Genomic DNA, 20,072 nt, shown 5'->3' on the forward strand with positions numbered 1-20,072 from the left:
CAGCAGAGTGCTCCTGAGGATCCTTAGCTCTGCTGCCATGGAGCTGTACTGGAAGCTGCAGGATTGTCTCTGTGCCTGAGAAGTAGTTCTGAGTTACAATTCCCAATATAAGGACTTTATCTGTCATATGTAGCATGAAAAGGACAAGTTACCATGAATATTACTGCCACAGTGTCTCAAGTTTGTGCCAACCACCAGGGAGTCACAGAATGGTTTGGTTTGGAAGGGACCTTAAAGATTATCTCATTCCAACTCCCTGCCCAGGGCAGGGATACCTTCCACTGGTCCAGGTTGCTCCAAATCTCATCCATCATTCTGTTGTTACAGCTCAATAACAACAGGGGCAGCTACTTCAGGTTGTCATGTGCAGCTGATCTGGAATTTGAAGCCTGGGAAGCTTTGGTCCATAGTGCTTATTAAATGGAATTTCTTTGGAATGCACCACTCCAGGAGCAGATACTTCCATGAAATTAAGTTCAGCCTTGAACAGATATTTGTATAATTTGTCCCAGACTTGACCAAGTTGATAAATACATGTTAAAAATAATGTTCCTATGGATATTGCAAAGGAGAACAGGGTTATACCCCAATATTAAGTAGCTGATGAATATGTGTTAAAATGATCATGAATTTCATGTCAACATTCACAGGGCTGTATTATGCTCCTCTTACTACAACTGAGAGAGATAAGACCTCAAGAACATGTTCCTATTTTTGGAAACAAAGATTTCTTTGGAGGAGACTGTTTCCTGTCTTTGCAGCCAGAAAAAGAAAAACATTTGACAAGGCTTTTTGCAAATGTTGCTGAAAAAATTGAGGAAAAAATAGTGTTCTCTTATTTCCGTCTCTGGTGTGCTTTAATCACTAGCCATTATTTTAGAAATCACTTGTAACAAAAATGGAGATAAGAGTTTGAATTGGTGGATGAGGTACTGTATTTTTATTTATTATCAGTGTGAGCTGGGAGTACTTGTTACAGAAGCCAAAGGTAACTATTTTGCCAGTCTGTTTTATTATCTCACATGTAAATAGAAAAGAGAATGAAGCACCCTTGCCTTAGATATGTTTTTTGACAATTCTTGAAAAGGATGTTGTCAAACTAACCATATGCTATGCATATAAATTAAGACTGTTTTTATAATTATTTCTAATACAAACATCCTATAGATGTACAAGTCTTTAGTTTAACCATTAATCAACTCCTGTTTAAGAAAAACAAGGCTGTGTTATTGCAGCCTTTTTAAAAAGGTTTCACAGGATCAGTTTAGACAGAGCCTAAGCAGCTCTGTTGTCATGCTGGGAATTTACATGTTCCAGGCAATTATTTAATTTAAAATTGCCCAGGAACTCCTCAGCAAAAGCGCTGGAATGTGTTGTCCTTCATTAGATGCTTTTAGCAACATCTTTTCTCCTGCTTCTCTCAAAAGGTCAGGGGGAAAAAAAAAAGATAAGATGCATCTTCTAACAAGCTGTTGTTGTCTGCTGGGTGAGCTCTGGGGCTGTGTAAACCCTCGTGCATACCAAGGAAGTTTTGCAAAAATATCCTGCTGCTCCTAATTGTGGCAGTGCTGGCAGGAACAGGCTCTGCATTGTGGGACCCTCGCTCGCTGCTCCTGGGGTTTTGATCAACACGGGTGAAATCTGAGCCCAACAAAAGTCAATGAGAGGTTTGTCTTTGATTGCACAGCAGCCAGGGTTGCTCCCCAGCTGTTCCAGACTCAGGCAGCATCCTAATGAAGAGAGCACACCGATCCCCGTGGCTGCATTTGCAAAGGGAAAAGCTCATTCCTTGAGCTGCGAGCTTTTTGAATATAACAAAAGCTTTTTAAAAGTTGGGTTAATCCACAGTCCTCACATGAGCGACTTAATACTCTGATAAAAGTATCTCAAGTCTTAACAACTGAATTTTGGAATTCCAGGAAGAATTTCTTCGTGGATAGGGTTGGATTGGGCTCTCCAGGGGAGGTGGTGGAGTCACCATCCTTGGAAGTGTTCAAGGAGAGACTGCAAATGGCACTCAGGTCTGGTTGAAATGATAATGGTTAGTCATGACTTGAGCTCAAACTTGGTGATATTTTCCAAAAGTTGATGATGGTTGGTCATGAGTTGAGCTCAGTCTTGGAGATCTTTTCCAAACTGATCTGTGAAGTCTCCTGAGATCACCTAAAACCTGCATTATTGTGTTAATCCTGAGAGCTGGAATGGATGGAGTTGTCCAGTTAAAACGTGGCCATTGTGGATTGTTCAGGGCCCCCTGGGACATGATGGGCTTTAACACAGGGAAAAAGGACAGTTGTGGTCATGGATGGTTTGAGTTTGGGCAGTGCTGCTGTGTTTTAGGCCATTTAGTTGGTTTAATAGTTCAATAAAATATTACTCAGGGAAATATTAAAGTTGGCACAGTGTTTGCCAACCAAAGACTGCAAAATACAGACTTGAAGGTGATTTAGGGGAGGTTGGCTTAATGGACACTAATCACCCCAAACTTTTCGCTTTACTGTGTTTCTAATGTGTTTTTAGAATTCTGTGGATATGGGTGAAAAGTCTGGAGGAAATCATGGCATGTGAGCCACCAACACTGCTGCTAATGTCTCACACACTTGAGGCGTGATTTATTAATTGAAAATTCTGATTTTTTTAAAGAGCCTGATTGGGGCCATTAATTTGGACATTCAGTTTGGAGGGGAGAAAAGCAATATTGTATGAGTTACTTTAAATTCATCATTGTGTGCTGCTGAAATGCCTGTGACTAAGAGTGGTAGTTTGCCATTTGTCATGTTTCCATTTGCTAAATGTTCAGGTGTAGAACAACCAATTATTTAATTTGTTCAAAGAAATTTATTTAAATTAGAACTTGTATCTTGAAACCTTATCAAGGAATAGTTGAGCTTGGAGTTATTTTTGCTGGGGTTTTGGAGGGGGGAGGAGGTGAAGGTAGAGGACATTTGCTGTTTAAGAGGATTGTAAAGGAAATGAGTTTGCAGAAGTTGAAGATAGTGCATGGTTTGAGGAAACTGGAGGCTTCCTGTATGACTTTAGGCAGATCACTTGACCATAGAGCCTTGACTTTTCTTACCCATAGAACTCGGCCAGTGAAGAAATATAGATAGTTCTAAGGTCCCACTTCATTGCTGTATTTAAAAATGAATTTTTGAAAGGCAGGAATTACCATTGGAGGGCAACGATTTGCAAAACCAGAAGTGCTTTAGCTCACAACAAGGATATACATGGGACAACACAGCAAGAATTAGGGGTTATAAGTATATTTAGAAATTGGTTGAACTAAAAAAAAAAAGCAGTATTTCCCTGAACTCTTCAAGATGTGATGCACCCATATTTATCACTATTTAATATTTCACTATTTAATAATCTTCAACAATGCTCATTTTACATCTCAGCGTTCCAATTGTGCAGAAGATTTTCTTAAAAAAAAAAGTATCAAAATGCGGCAAAATCTGAACTGGATGCAGTCTCACTGCTTCTTGTATGTACTTCCAGAAGCTTGTGCAGCTTGTTTTACAGAGAGGGCAAATTTGGAAGTAACAGGGATGGCTTGTTAAAATGACATTATTCAACTACAATGGTTTAAAAATACACGTCCTGTTATCTGATGGGCTTTTGTTTCCAAGTTCATCCTTCAGCTTCTCTCTGCAATTGTTTCCTGTTAAACAAATCTGGCATGTTGTTTTCCTGAGGTTTATGGGTCATTGACAGTATTGGGTTTCACAGAGTCCAGCAGCTCCCAAATCAGGTCCATCCTACCCCAGCAAAGTGGGGAGCACAGAAAGGGGGGGGGCTGATGGAAGCAGGGAAGGCAACATGAATCCATCAGAGTCATTTTCCTTCCAGCTTCACTGTTAAGGCTTCCATGAATTTCATGCTCATTAGCAAAATGTTGAAAAATGTAGTGTTAAATTACAGTTGTTCCTTGGGACTGTTTTTGTTGCTCTTTGGGACTGTTTTCCTAAACTCTAATGACAAAAGGCTGAAACGAGGAGCCCCTGGCAGGGAAGAGGCAGCATCTGTCACACACGGAGTTGAAAGGACTTGGGGATCTACAAAGGGAACTGAAATCAACTTGGAACCTTTCCCTGCCACCCAGCAGTTCCACAGTGATGTCAGGGGTTTTTTAATGTCACAGTGTGGTGAGGCAGTGTTTGGAGAAGGTCCCTGCTGTCCCAGCAGTGCCAGGCTGTCACTGCTCCCCCTCCATGGCCCAGTGGCCACACGTGCTTCCTCCTCAGAGGGCAGGAGCAGAGCCAGAGCTGAGCATGGCACGAGCCAGGATGGAAAACATTTCTGCCACTGGGCCTCTCTTGCCTGCTTTAAGAATTTTCCTGTGGAGATAAGCACCATCCAGGCACATACAGCTGTAGAATGTCCCTGTGCTCAGTTCTAGGTGAGCATCCCTCCTTAGCCCACAGTGTTTGGGAATACAGATAGCATCCAGAGCACCCAGGGTAGTCCAGGTGCTGTTCTGTTCTTGCAGACATGTTGAACATTACTGTGATTTCTAAAGCTAAATGAGCCTGTTGGACATAGCATGATAGAGAATTGCAGTTTTGGGGCTTTTTGCTGTCATGTCTGATGGAGCCAGAATGGCAGCTCTGAAATGCCCCTCGTTCCCCTGACACAGGAAAATACCAGTTGTTGTAGTGGAAGATGCAGGGAACCAAGGAGCTGCCAATTGTAAAGTGCTTGCAGGCAGATTTTTCTAACTGTGGCATTTTGTAGCAGGTTAATGATCTGGAGTGTGAGCTTTTTTTAACCCAACAAACCATAGGTATCACATTCCTTAAGATTTATGTAAACTCTGATTGCACTTGGGCATGAGAGCACATGAATTCTAGTGGGATTATCGGGCGATATCTGGCCTTTATTTTTCAAGTTTACTTTATGACACCATTCCTGTATTTGAGTAAAACTAATTGCCAGTAAATAATACAAAAGAAAGGCCTCTCTCTTCCTGTTTCATTTTACTTCATTATTTATTTTACAGGGTGGTGTGTGGAGGGGAATAACCTGTTGTAGCAGTCAGCTGGGTCTGCATTCACATTCCTGCCCAGAGCTGGGTCACTGATTTATAGAATGATCTGGAATGAATTGCTTATCTTGAGGGAAAGCCAGGCATATGGAGGAACAGCTTGCCCAGAGCAGCTGTGGCTGTCCCATCCCTGGAAGTGCCCAAGGCCAGGTTGGACAGGGCTTGGAGCACCGTGGGACAGTGCAGGGTGTCCCTGCCGTGGCAGGGGGTTGGAACAAAGTGTTCTTTGAGGTCCCTTCCCCCCCAAACCATTCTGTGATTCTACAGAGGGATAAACTCTAATACAGATTAGATTCTTTGATAAAGAACATTGTGTAAGGGCTAAGAACTGTTACTTAAACCAACTGCAATTAAGATTCTTGTTCCAAAAAGCACATCAGGAGAGGAGTTCCTTGTTTAGCTGACATCTCCATTTAAAACTTGTGTTACATCTCACTTTGTGAGCACAAACTCACCCCCAGTGTGTGGGAGAGGAGGGATTCTGGAGGGACCCATGGCACCAAAAAGCTCTTGAGAGGCAGGAGCAGCTGGCTTTGACACACAGCTAGTAACTAGGAAGAAGAGGGTTTTTTGTTGAGTCTGAATGAAAATCAGGACAAACATCAGTTGTTAGAATGTGCCAATCAAGTGCATCTTGGTAAATTCATGTAGAGAGAAATTTTAATTTAGAGCCAGTGTTCAGTCTGTCACCGAAGAAATACTCATCAGATAAAAGTGCTTCAGATCCCATGATATGGGAAACCAATAATTATGAGATACAGTGAACAATACAAGGTAGAATTGCTAAAGGGATTAATTAGCTTTAGTCGAACTAACCACTATAATTGATGCAAATATCCATCTGCAGCCTGCTGAGACATTAGATAGTCATCACACACCTGCTCAATTCACCAGCCTTGCAGAACACAGCTGTCAGAATGATTTCTGGTTGGGCTTTTTCTTGAGCATACTTGACTGTTTGTGCTTTTGTTGTTCAAAATGTTTTCTTTTTTCTTTTTCTAAACAGCACTTCCATGATGGCAGAAAGGCACAACAACACATTGAAACTTGCTGGAAACAACTTGAAGCAGTAAGTGGCAAATTCCTCAGATGTGACACTTAAGTCATTTATATATTGTTTTCAAAGAGATGGTTCCAAATATTTTATTTAGAAAAATAAAGGTATATGGATAAAAGTTGTAGAAATGGGATTTTTAAAACTCTGCTGTCTTAAATACACTCACAGTCCTGAAAAAGTCTGTTTTAACAGAACATTTGGCTTCTGTGGGCTCTTTGTCTATCACAGGCAGCATTTCATTTGGTATGACTTGAAAAGTGTGCTAAGCATTGCTGAAACTGCAGAGTCCCTAAGGGTCCTGTTCAGATATTCCTCTGCCAGTTGAACAGCTTCATAATGTGTGAATAAATTGAACAGGAACATCTCTTGGGCCAGGTGCTGCTTCCCAAAAGTAAATATACATTGGAATTGTCATTCATGTGATGAATGAAGAGTGAGGCTGTAAGTACAGGAAAGGATAGCGAAAGGGTTGTCAATAACCAAAAGTCCTACTTGCAAATTTGTAAATCTTAGTTACTCCCTCATTCATTTACAAAAATGAAGGGGTTAAGTGTTGGAAGAGAATGATTCCATCTACAAGAGTGGAAGTGATACTAAAAGGGAAAAATACTGAAACATGAACAGCCTGGATAATGGAACCAAAACTGTGCCTCTGGTAACTCCCTGTTTTGAAGTTCATAAATATGGAAATGTATTCCAGTGTAAACAAGAGAGCCCTAAAATCCTTCAGTTGTTACAACAGATTGTTTTAGTGGCAGGCATGAATTTTAGGCAGATTTTGGGCTCTTTTTCTTCCCATAATGAAGGTTTCTGGTTTTTCTTGTCAGAGCAAAAGGCGGTTTGAACGTGATTGCAAAGAAGCTGATCGAGCACAGCAGTATTTTGAGAAAATGGATGCTGACATCAATGTGACAAAAGCAGATGTTGAAAAGGTGAGCTGGAGGGTGGAGTCTGTTTGTAAACATGGATGTGATAGGTTTATTTCCTCAATCCTCCTGCTAGGATAAACCCTCTGAGGCTTAATGCCTTACTTGAGTCAGTCTGCTGGTTAATTAAAACCTGGGAGATCTCTGCAGACACCTTTATTTATATAAAAACTCTAAACAGATAACAGTCAGGTTTTTTTAGTGGGTGGTATCTCAGTTTAACAGCTGATATGGCTCTAAAGGAGTTTATGCAAGCTCAGTTTTGACTAACACCCCAGGTTCTGTGTCAGCCAGGCTTGTGAGGGCTCCCTGAGGGCTGCTTGCAGTTTCCACACATTTTCATTCCCTTTGTGATCCAGGTAGAACCAAACTTCCTCCCCTTGCAGCAGCACTTCAAAGATTTCCCAATGTCATTGGATGCAATGAGGTATTACCAGAATTGTTTTTCATAGTTGTATGTTTAGACAGGACAGCTTTCCATGTGATGCAGGATCCTGGAATCCATGCTTGTCACAGATGGCACAAGGCTTTTATTTTCATTTCTCAGTTGCTGGCTGGTTGCAGAATCATTTGTGGCTTTTTTACAATGATCCCCACTCAGTGAAGCTTTTGAACTAAGGCTTAATTTTAAACATCCAGTCCTGTTTCAGCACATCTGTCTGGAAATACTTTCTCTCTTTAGTTTGATTCAAAATTGGATGTGTGAAAGGATGCTTAAAGTTTAAATTTTACTGGTTCAAGTCCAATACCTCTAACTTAAGGAAGCAACGAAGAGGAAGAAAATGTTTTAAATAGCTTCTGTTTTTGGAGTTACACATTTGCTCTGAAGATCCACTAATGTAGATCAGAAACATCACATTACAATGTGTAAGGACGGTTTTGTCCACCTTGAGTTTGAGTCAGAGAAGCACAAAATAGCCAGAACATTTGAAAATGTTTATTTCTTGAAGGAAAAAAAAAAAGATAGAAAAGGCAACCAACAGAGAAAGGAAAAAGTAAAAGCTGAAGCTTAAAATATGCCAAATGTTTTGTTGCAGGGACAGGAAAGGAAAGTGAATTATAGGTAAGAAATCTTTCTAGTCTGAGGTCTCCTTGTAAAATGTAGGTTTTGCTTCTCAAGAGGTCTGCTTCATTCTATTCTAAGTTACTGCAGTCCTGTGAAGATATGAAATATAAATTTCCCTTTACATCTGTGGGATCTCGTGTTTCTGGTGTGCTGAGCATCAGGACATTGTGTGGCACAGAGCATCAAGGATGGTCTTGGAAATGAGGACAGTAAATCATAAACAAGCCCAGAAAATTTCCCCCAAGTGCTATTGCATATCAAAGGACAAAATACCTCTATGGTCTTGTAATTTGCTTGGCTATTAGTTGCAAATTCACCATGTAGATTTGATCCTTTGTTGCCTTCTGGATTTGCCAGGGCACTTGACAGATGAATGCATGTACAGATTGTTAAAGATGTAGCACCACATGTGGATTTTTCTAACAGAGAGGGATCATCTCTGCTTTATCTGTATAAAGTGATTTTAGAATACTTCTTTCATAGATAAAATTAGGGCTTGCCCTAGATATTTTTTTTTTCCAAAGCTGAGGTCATGTCAAAGGGATACAAAGACATGGCTTACTGTTTGAAATGGAGGACTGAAACTCCTTATTTCTACATCCCTTTGCAAGGCTGCCCTTTTCTGGTCAGAGTAAAAGGTGGTATGTTGGTGATATATCAGTCTAAGAGTGTTGGGTAAATTCTGGGAAGCAATTTCCTACCCTGGTTCTCTTTCCCTGTCAAGTGAAGCAGAGAGGCTTCCCTTTTAAATTCCTCCAGCTTTTTATTGTGTGAATTTGTAAATTATTTATTGCAAAATGAGGCTCAGTGGTATCTTGAAAGAGAAATCTGTTAGTTATGCATGTTGGCAGCTCTCAGGAGAAGGCATTACTCCACTTTCCAGGCAGTCAACAGAGTAGATGGGAGAAGGAAAAGGTTATCAAAATGAGTGGAATGTGAAATAATATTACTGAACAGAGAGAACAGTGTTTTCCAAGTGCATGTGTTAAACTGGGTTCATCCATGTCAGGCTGTGAATAATGCCCTTTCTTTGCTCCCCTCTGCCCGTGTGACTGGGAGGCTCTTGCATAACTCCCAGTGCAGAATGGGATATTGTTCCACAGCCCTGCTGCTCTCCCTGACTCTCTCCAGGGGATGCAGGAGCTGCTCAGCTCCAAATGAAGCAATAGGATGACTTCAACCTCCTCCTTCTACTGCAGCACTTCTGATTTCTCTTGCTCCTTATGGCTTGGCTGCTGCACTCCTGCCCCCAAAAGCTCCCAGAAATCCACCTGGCCAGGGGAATGGGCAGTCTGGCTGTGTCAGAGCTCTTCTCTTTGGCAGAACAAGGTGCTCCTCAAGCAGTGGGGCTGCTTGCCCTCATTTCTTTGGCTTGAGATTGACGCCTTGGCTGCTTCAGCTTGTACCTGCCAATGTGAGCAGACACAGGAGCTATTTTTTGCATCACACATGATAGAGTGGATGGCATTAATGAAATTAAAATTCTACAGTGATCACAATGACACATACAGTCAGAAGAGAATACAGCTGCAATTTCCTAATGCTAAGTTGTGTGAGGTACTGAAATGCTCACATCTCTTTATCTTTCAAGTCTTTGTAGCCTTTGACAACTGCAGCAGGAAATTCTGTGCCAGAGCTGCCATCTACCAGCACTTATCCCTTGCCCAAGGTATTACAATTTGGAAGCATTAAGTAACCAGAAAAGTGGCAGAGAAGCAGAATAAGAGTCACTTTCCTCCTTATTTCTCCAGGACTTCTTGGCAAAGGGCCTAAAGGCAGGGCTGGATGTGTAGCCTGGGCATCATGTACCAAGGTCCACATTCCTTCTGTAGGACCAGGAATGTGGAGGGCACATCCCTTCTCTGCCCCTTCTGTGGCCAGCATGGGCTCCATCACCTTGGTAGGCAGCAGCCTGGTAGCTGATCTTGGAGGGAGGAGTGTTTGGCTTTGTTTCCTCTCAGCTCCTTTTTTGGCAGTAGGAACATGGAGCAGAAGCTGTGTTCAGTCTCTGCCATGATCACAGTGTGCAGGAATAGAGGGAGAGTGGAGCAGGGCACCTGAGCTCTCTTCCCTGTTTGCACTGAGCCTCTAAACCCTCAGCAGCCAAAGCTTGCAGAGATGTTTGTGTCAACACAAAATGCAGTGTAGCAAAGTCAGGGCAGGAAGCTCACAATCTGTGAAAATATCCTTATAAACTAAATAAATACTGCAACATGCTGATGCTGCTTCCAGGAAGCCTTGTAGGTATCACTGAAAGCTTTATTTCATTTGGATCACAGTGGGTTGTGTGCTTTAAAGCACTTCTCTTTCAAAAACCACAGAGGAGCTGCTTCAATTTTTTGCCCATTTGGGGAAATGGTCTCTGTCGCCAGCACGGAGCCACTGTACATATAAGGCAGAGCTCTATTGTTTCTGCCTTCTCCTCAGAGCTGCAATCACTAAAAAGCTGACATCTTTATGGGATAATGTGGTACCCAGTGGTGCCTTTGCAGACTTCTTGTAATAAAATTAAAAAATCAGCCGGTTTTTCTAAGGGTTTCTTTTCCAGGTAGGCATTTCAGAGTCTGATTTTAAAGAGGAAGTGTCTGAGGGCGGCCATGGGAAGGGTTTGCCTCTTGATTTGCTCAGCAGTTGTGGTGAGGAGAGTGGTTTGAAGTACTTGGTGTCAGGCAGGATCTGTCCCTTGGCTGAAGAGAAACGCGGTCAAATGTTGACCTTAGGCAATAATCTGAGATACTTAGGAATTTTAGGTGTATTTGCCTTTGGTTTTGAAGTGGAGGAACTGAGGGAAATGGGAGTGATCTCCAGTTTACTGAAATCCCTGAGAGCTTTCCCCTATGCTCTGCAACTTTCAGATTATGTATTCAATATCCAAGATGTTTTGGAGACCCAGAATAGCTTCAGATTTGCATAAAGCCTTAAAATAGAATATCACCGTGATAGTAATTTTCTAGTCTGCAAGTATAACTGTGGGGAGATACTGAGGTTTCATGTTTGAGGTTTCATTTTCTCTTTTCTTGTGCCACGTTACCTGGGTGCTGAATTTCTGCACAAAGCACAGAGTCTGTCCCCCTCCTTACCCACAGGAGACACACTTAGCATGGCTTGGGGTAGCTGAACCATGAGCAGGGTCTGACAGAATGTAGGTGCAGAAATCCTGCTAATTGGGAACTGGGATTAGCTGATCTTCCTTGTGCTCAGCAGTGCTCTCAGGTGGGAACTGCATCTCCAGCCTCTGGACTGCCTTGCTGTGGGACACAAACCCCTCCCCTGGGAGCTTGCACATCCTTGCAATGAGGGGTGTAAGAAGTTATTTTGGGCTCTGGAGGCATCTCAGGTGGGTATTTCAGCATTCAGGTCACAGGGAAGACAGATGCAGTCACTGATACCCCCCAGACTAACCTGGAGGAGCTCCAGCTCAGGGCTCTGCTATTGCCACATCCCCCTGTGGTTTGGTCAGCAAAGTCTGTCAGCAGTGAACTTCACCCTAACCCAGGTTCTGGGTATCTGCCTTCTGCAGACTGTAGCTACTTTACAGGTTTAATTCTCCAGGGGATGCCAACTCATCTGCTCTGTGATGGTGGGACTTGGATCCCTTCCCTCTCCTGTCCACATCAAGGCACTACACGAGTGCACCAGCACTGTAGGAAGTGCAGTGCCATGCAAAGGTGGAGAGGGACTGACAGTACTTGTGTTATTAATACTGCCCTGAGTGGTCCCAGAGGCTTTGCTTTTCCCATTCTCTGCTGTCAATTTGTAGAGATACAGCAGCAGCATCATCAAGGTGAAATATGCAGGTGAGGTGAGCCAGGCCCATCCTGAGCATGGTGCAGGCCTGGCCTGTGGAATTCTTGTTGGAGAGTTTGACACTGCAGAAGATTTTCCCTGTGTGGTGGTGAGTTTTTTGTATGTTGAGGAGGCAGCTGCTTCTTTTTTGCTCCACAAATGGAACTGGCTAAATTTCTGTGTCTTTGCTTGTGATGTGTGTCAGATTTCTCATCAATTCAAATGCTGGGTAATTGTGATTTAATGTTATTTCTCTGGGTTATGCAGACCCCAGTCTCCTTTCTGAACTGCTTCCTTCCTAAAGGATGATGCAGTGTGTGAACTCAGGGGGTCCCTCAGGAGAGCAATTTGCATTTCTGGAAGAGTAAGCCTTGTTTACAACCTGCCATCCCTGCCTCTCCATGCAGAGCAGCTGTTTCCCTTTTGGAATCATGACTAATTTAAGAGGGTCGATTTCTACTCAATAGAGAGTTAATGACTCCAGCAGGAGTGTCTGGGGAACTTCATAAATCTCCATATGTACCCTATACATACCCTGTGCTTGGTGATAAGAGATCAAAGAGCAGATCATGAGCCACTTTTAGTGTAATGCAAGGAAATCCAACCGAACTTAAATTTCCCTTTAGCAGTGCTCCCCTGTGGCAATGCTCTACGTGGCAATTTGACTGAGTTTTGTAACAATACAACTCTTTTGGGAGATGATTGCTGAAGAGAGGGAAAAGGAGTGTGAAGGGGAGGTTTAAGAATATCTTCTGAATTGAACAACTGCAGTTTGAATCACCAGTGCAATAGAGCTGGTGTTCTAAGCTAATGCAAAGCAATTATTTCATGCTGTACAGTTGGAAAGCTTCTTTATAGTCATTCTGTTTCTGTCAAAACATTGGAATAAATCTTTTCACCTGCGTGAGAAGGCCTCAGAATTTAGCTAATTTCGTTTGTAAGCTGTTCATTTCCAGTGAATCATAGAATACCAGTTGGAAGGGAATTGAAGGATTGTCTGGCCCAGTGTTCCTTGGCAAAAGCACAGTCTAGACAAGATGGCCCCAAACCCTTTTCAGCTGAGTTGTGCCCCATGTTGGGGATTCCACCATTTCCCTGGGGAGATTATTCCAATGGCTCATTGTTCTCACTGTGAAAAATTGTCCCCTGGTGTCAATTTGGGATCTCCCCAGGGTTGACTTGTTCCCATTACCCTTTGTCTTTTCCCTGTGACTCCTGGTACAGTCTTCATCCTCCCTGTAGTCACCCTTCAAACCCCGGGACACAGTGACAAGGTACCCTAAGCCTTCATTCTCAGGCTGACCTAACCCAGGTGTCTCAGCCTTTCCTCACATAACAGCTTCCCTGTGCTGGATCATCTCTGTGGCCTTTCTGGACCTTCTCCAGTCTATCCAGGTATTCTTTTTCTAGAGTGGGGACCACTGGACACAATATTCCAGCTGTGGCCTGACAAATGCTGAGAGGAGGGTGACAATGGCTTTATCTCTGCTGGGAAAGCCCTTGTTGCTGCAGCTCAGCATCACCCTGGTCACTCAGACTAATTCACCTCCCTGAGAGACAAAGTTGTGTATTTTACCCATAAAATTGATCTTCAAGGCTAAGAATTTGTCCTGGTAACTTTTTCAACCCTGACTGTCCCTTCTGTGCTGGCTGTGTTTGTAAATTCTTTCTTGGAGAGAGAGGAGTAGAACTGTGCCCAGTATTCCAAGTATGAGCTAAGCAATCTACTACCCAGGCCTGAAATTTCCATTATTTATATTCAAGAAATAATTTCCATTATTTATATTCAATACCCAGATTTATACATGGCAGAGTTTAATTGCTTGTGTAGTACAACTAAACAGACCTCCAGAAATCATTTAAACATTGTGGGCCAGTGCTCCAAATACATCTTTTCTTGTTACCTCCTCCATCAAACCCACATAACCTTCCATCACAAAGATTATCCTTCTTTTATAATGAATTAGACTTGCTGGGTGTTTGCAGGGATTCACAGTTTAGTCATCCAGAGAGTTTGGTTATTTAGTATTCATGACATGAGAATGGCAGTGCAAGGAGAGAAACTTTTGGATCTGAGGCACAGTTATTCCCCAGGGCCTTGGAGCAGTGTGCTGAGAGGGGCTGCTGTGCTGTTCTTCCTAATTAATTTAGTCCATCTCTGTTGTTAGAGCTTCAGCAGGACTGGGTTGTTTGGGGATATCTTTTGTTAGTGTGAGTTTCTGAATTCTGGCAGAATTGTGTGCAGTGAGACTGCACTAGATAACAGTTCCTGAGATGTGGTGAGGAAGATTTTCCATCCTCTGTCAGTGGTTTGCTCATTTGTATATTATATTCAGCCAAAGGATTTCAGGGACCCACAGAGTCTCAGATTTTTCCTCCACCTCTTCACATGTTAAAAGAAAAATCCTTTCTTTTTGTTTCTTTCCCTGCTGTTATTTTGCAGCCCCTTTCTGCCTTTTTTTTTTTTTTTTTTTGGGAAAGCAAATTCCAAATCCTTTCTCTTCTTGCCAGTTCAGAGAGACCCAACTGGTTATTGCAAAATAGTAAAGAGTGGAGCTTGATTTGGAGGCTCTGTAAATCCAAGCCTGGAGCCTTGGCCCTGTTTTGGAGTGTGTGGCAGGATGCCCCCTGTTAATAATGACCCTGCCCATGCTGCCAGTGCTGCTCTTGGTGCCCAGGTCGCAGGAGGGAGGGCCAGAGCCTGGAGCTGAAAAATCTAGGAGCAATAGAAAGCATTCCTGAAACTGGGGAAGTGTTTCTGAGTCTGCCTTTATCATTAAGCTATTTTAAAGGGATTGGGTAGTTGAGGGGAGGGGGCAGGGGTGATTTTTTTTTTTTTTTTGTGTTTGCAATTTAGTCTGATCTTGGATTTGCCAAAGCCAGATCTGTTTTGGCAGGCAGTGGCCTGGCAGTGATGCATCTCACATGCTGTCTGAGTTTGAAAGAAAAGAGGGGGTGCAGAATGGGAGAAAAGAAAGAAGAAACAAAGTGACACCAAAGTTTTGACTGGAATCTCTGCCATGCTGGACAAGAGCAACTCCTGAGGAGTTGAACTGTTCCACTTAGTGTGGACCAGCTGAATAACAGCCAAAGTTTTTTTCTGCCCTTTTCAGTTATTCATATCACTCCCACCATAACAGCCCTGAGGAGCTGCATTTTTTGTCTGTGTAAACCCAGAAGACAGTGTGTCTATTGACCCTTCTGCTGTTTCTGGAATGTGTCTCAGAAAATTGTTCTCAGCAAAATATCCTCATTCTTTTCTGTATTGGAGACCAAAATGGTAGAAAATATACTTGGTTTTTAAAAATTTCTCCTACACTTCATCACAAGTTGCATTTCCTATCAAAGGAGGCTTGGGGGAGAAGGTAAATGGAACAATATAAATGAAAGCATTTAATTCTCTAAGAGCCTTCATGTAAAGTGTAGCAGTTGCAAAAGTTTTTTTACACTTCCAGGGTTGACAGTGCCCATCATAAAGTGTCCATATTCCCTTTCTCTGTTCAATTTTTCTGCTCAAAGGCATAAAGTATTAGGACTGATTTAATTCAGACCAATATATAAACCTTTACTAGTGCTGTTTGCAAGGATTATGGATAAATTCCCTTGTCTGTCATTCTTTGGTCTCATTCTGCTGTGCACTGATTGCTGAAGTTGTATCTTATTGATGAACTTATTGGTTTCAAGCAGGTGATAAAAAGGCTCACACTAAACATATCTCTCTAACATGAGTTATTTCAAAGGTTTGCAGGGTTAGCTTTCTTCTAATTTCTTATTTTGAAAGGGAAAGAAATACCCCCATAAATACTTAAGTCAGATTTCAGTGCATCAGTGTCCTACCCTGGCATCTCCTTTCTGGCATCTCTGAACTCCTGGTAGAGTCATTTATCTGAGCTAACTCATTGTTATTTTGGGAGTCTGGTTCTGCAACTCAGTTGTTAAGAACAAAATCTGCAGGAAATGGAGTTAAAATCATCTTGAGAGAACAATGTTTTTGCTCTTCCCACTGCCTTAAGCGATAGATGCCACAGTGTGTGTTAACAGCTCATATGGCCATTGAATTTAGGGTTTTTTCTTCTAAGATGGGTGTGCTGCTGAGGCCTGATTTTTTAAAAAATATTTTTAAAATATTGAAGACAGCCACAGAAATCAGCACTTTTCAAGTTAATACTACTCTGCAGTTAGTTACTGTCCTGCATTCTTACCCATCAAGCAACAAGGCTGTCTAAACAAAGGGAAAAAGATTGGATTTGATTCTATTTAATGGCACTTCTGCATAGATTCTGAGAGAGAAGCTCACCTGTAATAAACCTTCCCTGCTGCAGGTGAGCTGTTACTGCTTCAGTCTGTCAGAGCTGCTCTCCTTTACCTGGAGTGTTCCCTCAGAGCTGCAGCAACACTCCCCTGCTGTGGCTGCTCAGCTCTGACTGCAGGTGCAAGGGGAGCCCAAAGTTTACCTGTCTGCTCCCTGCAAGGCTGCAGGTGCTGCAGCTCCTGGGCTGTTGTTCATTTTGGGGAGAACTTTCCTGGATGAGACCAGCACTGACATTTGTGACCTTTTGGTTTTGGTGCTGCCGCATGAGCTCAGACAAGAGCTGCCTTAACAAACCCAGACTTTGAGGGAGGAAGCAATGCCTGTATGCACTGTGCACATTTATTTTGGGGCAAAAAATGTTTCAAAGGTGTATTTGGGGTGGGAGATGTGTGAAATCTGTGCATCTTTTGCAGTGCCAGACATTTGGAAGCAGAACACTGCTGTTCTCCCCACAAACCCCTCAGGTGTACATACCCCTTTTGCTTTTCTGCTGTGCTGAAAGGTGACCTCATTCTTTTTTCCTTTGAAGAGGAGAGTTTTTGCTGCATTCAGAATCCCTGGCCCTGACATCTCTTACAACTGAGCAATCTGTCAGCCTGGAGAGATGGATTGTGTTTCACATATGGGGCTGGAAACTGAGCTCTTGCTCACTCATCCCTGCCCAGTTAAAGGAGAGAATGTGTTGACTGAAAGCTGCATCCCAGTATTGTTCTGTATCTGAAGTCATCGTCTGGTTTTCCAGACCCCAATTATTCCAAAGCCTTTCCTCCTGGAAATACTGTTCAGAGCAAATCTTTTAGCATTAACTCTAAGAAGCCCCCAAAAAAACTTCTCTGAAGCTGTTTGCACGCAGAAGTGAGCAGCAAAGAAGCAAAACTTGATTTTCTGTAAAGCCCAGCTATAAATTACTCCTGAAATAGCTCCTGTGACTCTCTGCAGTTCTGGGCTACTGCATCCATTACTCTGAATGTGAAACTTAACATCATTGACTTGTTTTTATCATTCTGTGCTTCAACAGAGTGCAGGAGTCTCACTATAAGGTACAATTCTGGAAATACTGGAAGTGATGATGTTAGAGGAAGTGACATACTGAAATGAAGTAATAAAAATTCTAGATTTTAGAAAAATCTATTTATTTTAAGATCCAAATACCTCATTGGAAAGATATTTAAACAGTTTGAAGCTTGCCAAATGCATTAAATGGCCAAGAGAAACAAAGCATCACTAGGGCTCTCATATAAAAAGTTCTGGTTTTGGAATGCACCCAATTTTATTTACTCATCTGCTGCCCCCTCTTATTTGGGGCCAGCTAAGATAATTTTGGAAACTGAGTGTCTACTCTTGTATACATTTAGCTCAGAGTTACTTTGTCATATCCAGCCAATGAGTTTGGAAATGAACTCTGATGGCTTTAATGTTTGCTGGGTCTGCCTGGAAATGTGTAATAACGGATTTCTTGTTTTTCTGCTTCAACAATAGAGTCAAGGGACAAATTCCTGAGTTGCATTATTTAAAATTATTTTTTAAAAAAGAAAGGGAGAGAAAGCTGTATGAGTGGGAGTGGGGCTGGTGTAAAATCAGCTCAGACAATGGGTTGCTCTTGGGTAGATGAGGAGAATGGGCCTCACAAATGGATATTGATCTGCAGCAGCTGGGATGTGAGGAAGGGGTTGGGAGATGAGTGTGAACCACTCTTACAGCTGCTGCCTTTCCATGGCTGACTTGGTTTTCCTGGTAAATTTGTATTTGTGGCACAAGGATATATTGTTTTCCACTTGTATTTAATGTAGCTGCGTGTGAGTGTGTGGATGGTAAAGTTTAATAAACTTTATAGCACTTGGGCAGGGAAATGATTGATGTGGCTTCTTGGAATTTGATTGCAGGAGGTGAGTTTTCTGGAATTAAGCACTCATCCTTTGGACAGTTAAAACTCCTGGGAACAGGCAAAGTTGAATATATGTCTTTTATTGGATTCACTTATTTGGTTATAGTCACATTCTTCTCCATTTGATGCTACTGTTTCATCTCCTGTGATGCACTTAGTGCCCAGTGTCTCTCATTCTGCTTGAATTATTTCTGGAGAAAGAATGTGAAGGGGATCTGAGAAATTCCTACAATTGACTGCAGAAGCAATATCTGAATTGAGGTGAAATAAATTATTAGGTGAGATGTGCAAATCTGACAAATGTGGAGGAAGGCTACTTCTTTACAAACTGAGATTTGAAACCTCCTGGCAGAATTTGTTGATTACAAAAACGTTCCATGATTTGATATTCCATGGATTTCTTGTCAGGAAACTATTGTCTGCTTGGTACAGTTCAAAGAATAACCCTGTTCTGAACTGGTTTTAATGGGAGCCCACTTAAAATATGCTAAAATTGTTTGTTGTGTCCCCTGGAAAATGGTTTTTAAAGCAGCATTTCTCTGCCTTGTCTGAAGGAATTATTCAAAAATTCAGCAGCAGAGCTCCAGCCAGGGAGGGGGAGCTTCAGTGTGGGGAAGGCATAGGGAATTTTGGAAGAGAAGAGAAGAGAAGGAAGAGCTGCTGTGTGAAGGCCAAAGGCAGAATGGAAAGGCATCTAAACCAAACAGATGGGAGAGGCAGTAAAGGAGGAATATTGGGCAGTGAGACAGATAACAGAAGGCCTTGGGAACAGAACTGTAAGGGGAGGAATCTGAAAACATGAAAGGGTCACTTGGGGACAGATTATTCTAGGGAAAGAAGTGAGATTAATTGCCCAGTGCTCTGCTATGTTGGATAGCAAAGCAAATCATCTGTGTGGGTAAAAATAGGAAGGGAGGCATCTCAGCTGCTGCTCAGGCTCCTCTTTCCTTGTGTGCTTCATGCCAGGGCTGGCTGAGGAGCGGAGAAAGGGCTCTGCAGGGCTCACAGTGAAGAGGTTTTGTCATGATTATGTTGGCTAAAATGAGACAAAATTCTTGGGTTTTTTCCCACTTCCCTTTCCCCAGAAAACACTGCTCACCAACAGGGAAGCAGCTCATTAGAGGAAAGCATCAGGTGATACCCACCAGGGCACAGGGGGAGCAAGAAATGAGTCCATGAATGTGCTGGGAAGGTGCCTGTCCCGAGGGCAGGTGAGGGACCAACTTCTTTTTGGTGTTTGATGTGCAGTTCAAGCAGAGGTTGCTCATGGAATGCAAAATTGTTCATGAAGTAGCACATTGGAACCCCAGAAAGGAGCAGCAGCATTGCCCACACTGCAGCTTGAATGTTTCACACAAGAGGAGTCAACCAAAAGCTGCTGTTCAGTCTCATAATGTTTCTGGGTAGTAAGATGAGAAGTACCTCAATGCAATTGCTTTCCATGTAGCCTAAATTATAAATTTCTTTTGGTATTTCTTCAGGCAAGACAGCAAGCCCAGCTAAGACATCAGATGGCAGAAGACAGCAAAGCTGAATATTCTTCCACGCTACAGAAGTTCAACAGTGAGCAGCATGAGCATTACTACACACACATACCAAACATCTTCCAGGTAAGGAAGGGCACTGGCAGGGCTCTAGAGTAGCCCATAATCCTGTGACAAGAATATATTGCTCATCACCTCAATTCTATGACCCTGACTTTTAATTTTTGGTGATTTTTTTTTTGGTCATTGTTAGCAAATTTTACATGCAATCTGCCACCCTGAGAGATGGTAGGATAAATTATCCATTTTTCTCAAATTAGATATGAAGGGATCAATAGCACACAAGGAAGGTGACGTTGAAGTGTCGTGACAGATGAGGACAGTCTTTGGAATCCTCACAATCTGTCTCTGTTCAGCTCCTGTGTCTGTGCAGCTGGGGATGAGGGAGAGCATCACTGGCATTGTTGGGGCAGGAGGCAGCTGGGCATTGTTGCATCTGTGAAGTCCAGCAG

General features: G+C 42.5%; 1 protein-coding gene across 10 annotated transcripts in view; it reads left to right on the top strand.

Moving 5' to 3' along the window:
- FNBP1 (formin binding protein 1) overlaps positions 1 to 20,072 on the top strand; it is a 93,030-nt gene that overhangs the window by 42,874 nt on the left and 30,084 nt on the right. For all 10 annotated transcript variants that reach the window (XM_030961162.1, XM_030961156.1, XM_030961160.1 and 7 more), the window contains exons 5-7: positions 6,051 to 6,113; positions 6,929 to 7,033; positions 19,558 to 19,686. In XM_030961162.1, coding sequence (XP_030817022.1) covers positions 6,051 to 6,113; positions 6,929 to 7,033; positions 19,558 to 19,686 — 297 coding nt within the window. The remainder of the gene's footprint in view (positions 1 to 6,050; positions 6,114 to 6,928; positions 7,034 to 19,557; positions 19,687 to 20,072) is intronic.

This window comes from Camarhynchus parvulus, chromosome 17, assembly GCF_901933205.1.
Source record: "Camarhynchus parvulus chromosome 17, STF_HiC, whole genome shotgun sequence".
NCBI classification, from domain to species: Eukaryota; Metazoa; Chordata; class Aves; order Passeriformes; family Thraupidae; genus Camarhynchus; species Camarhynchus parvulus.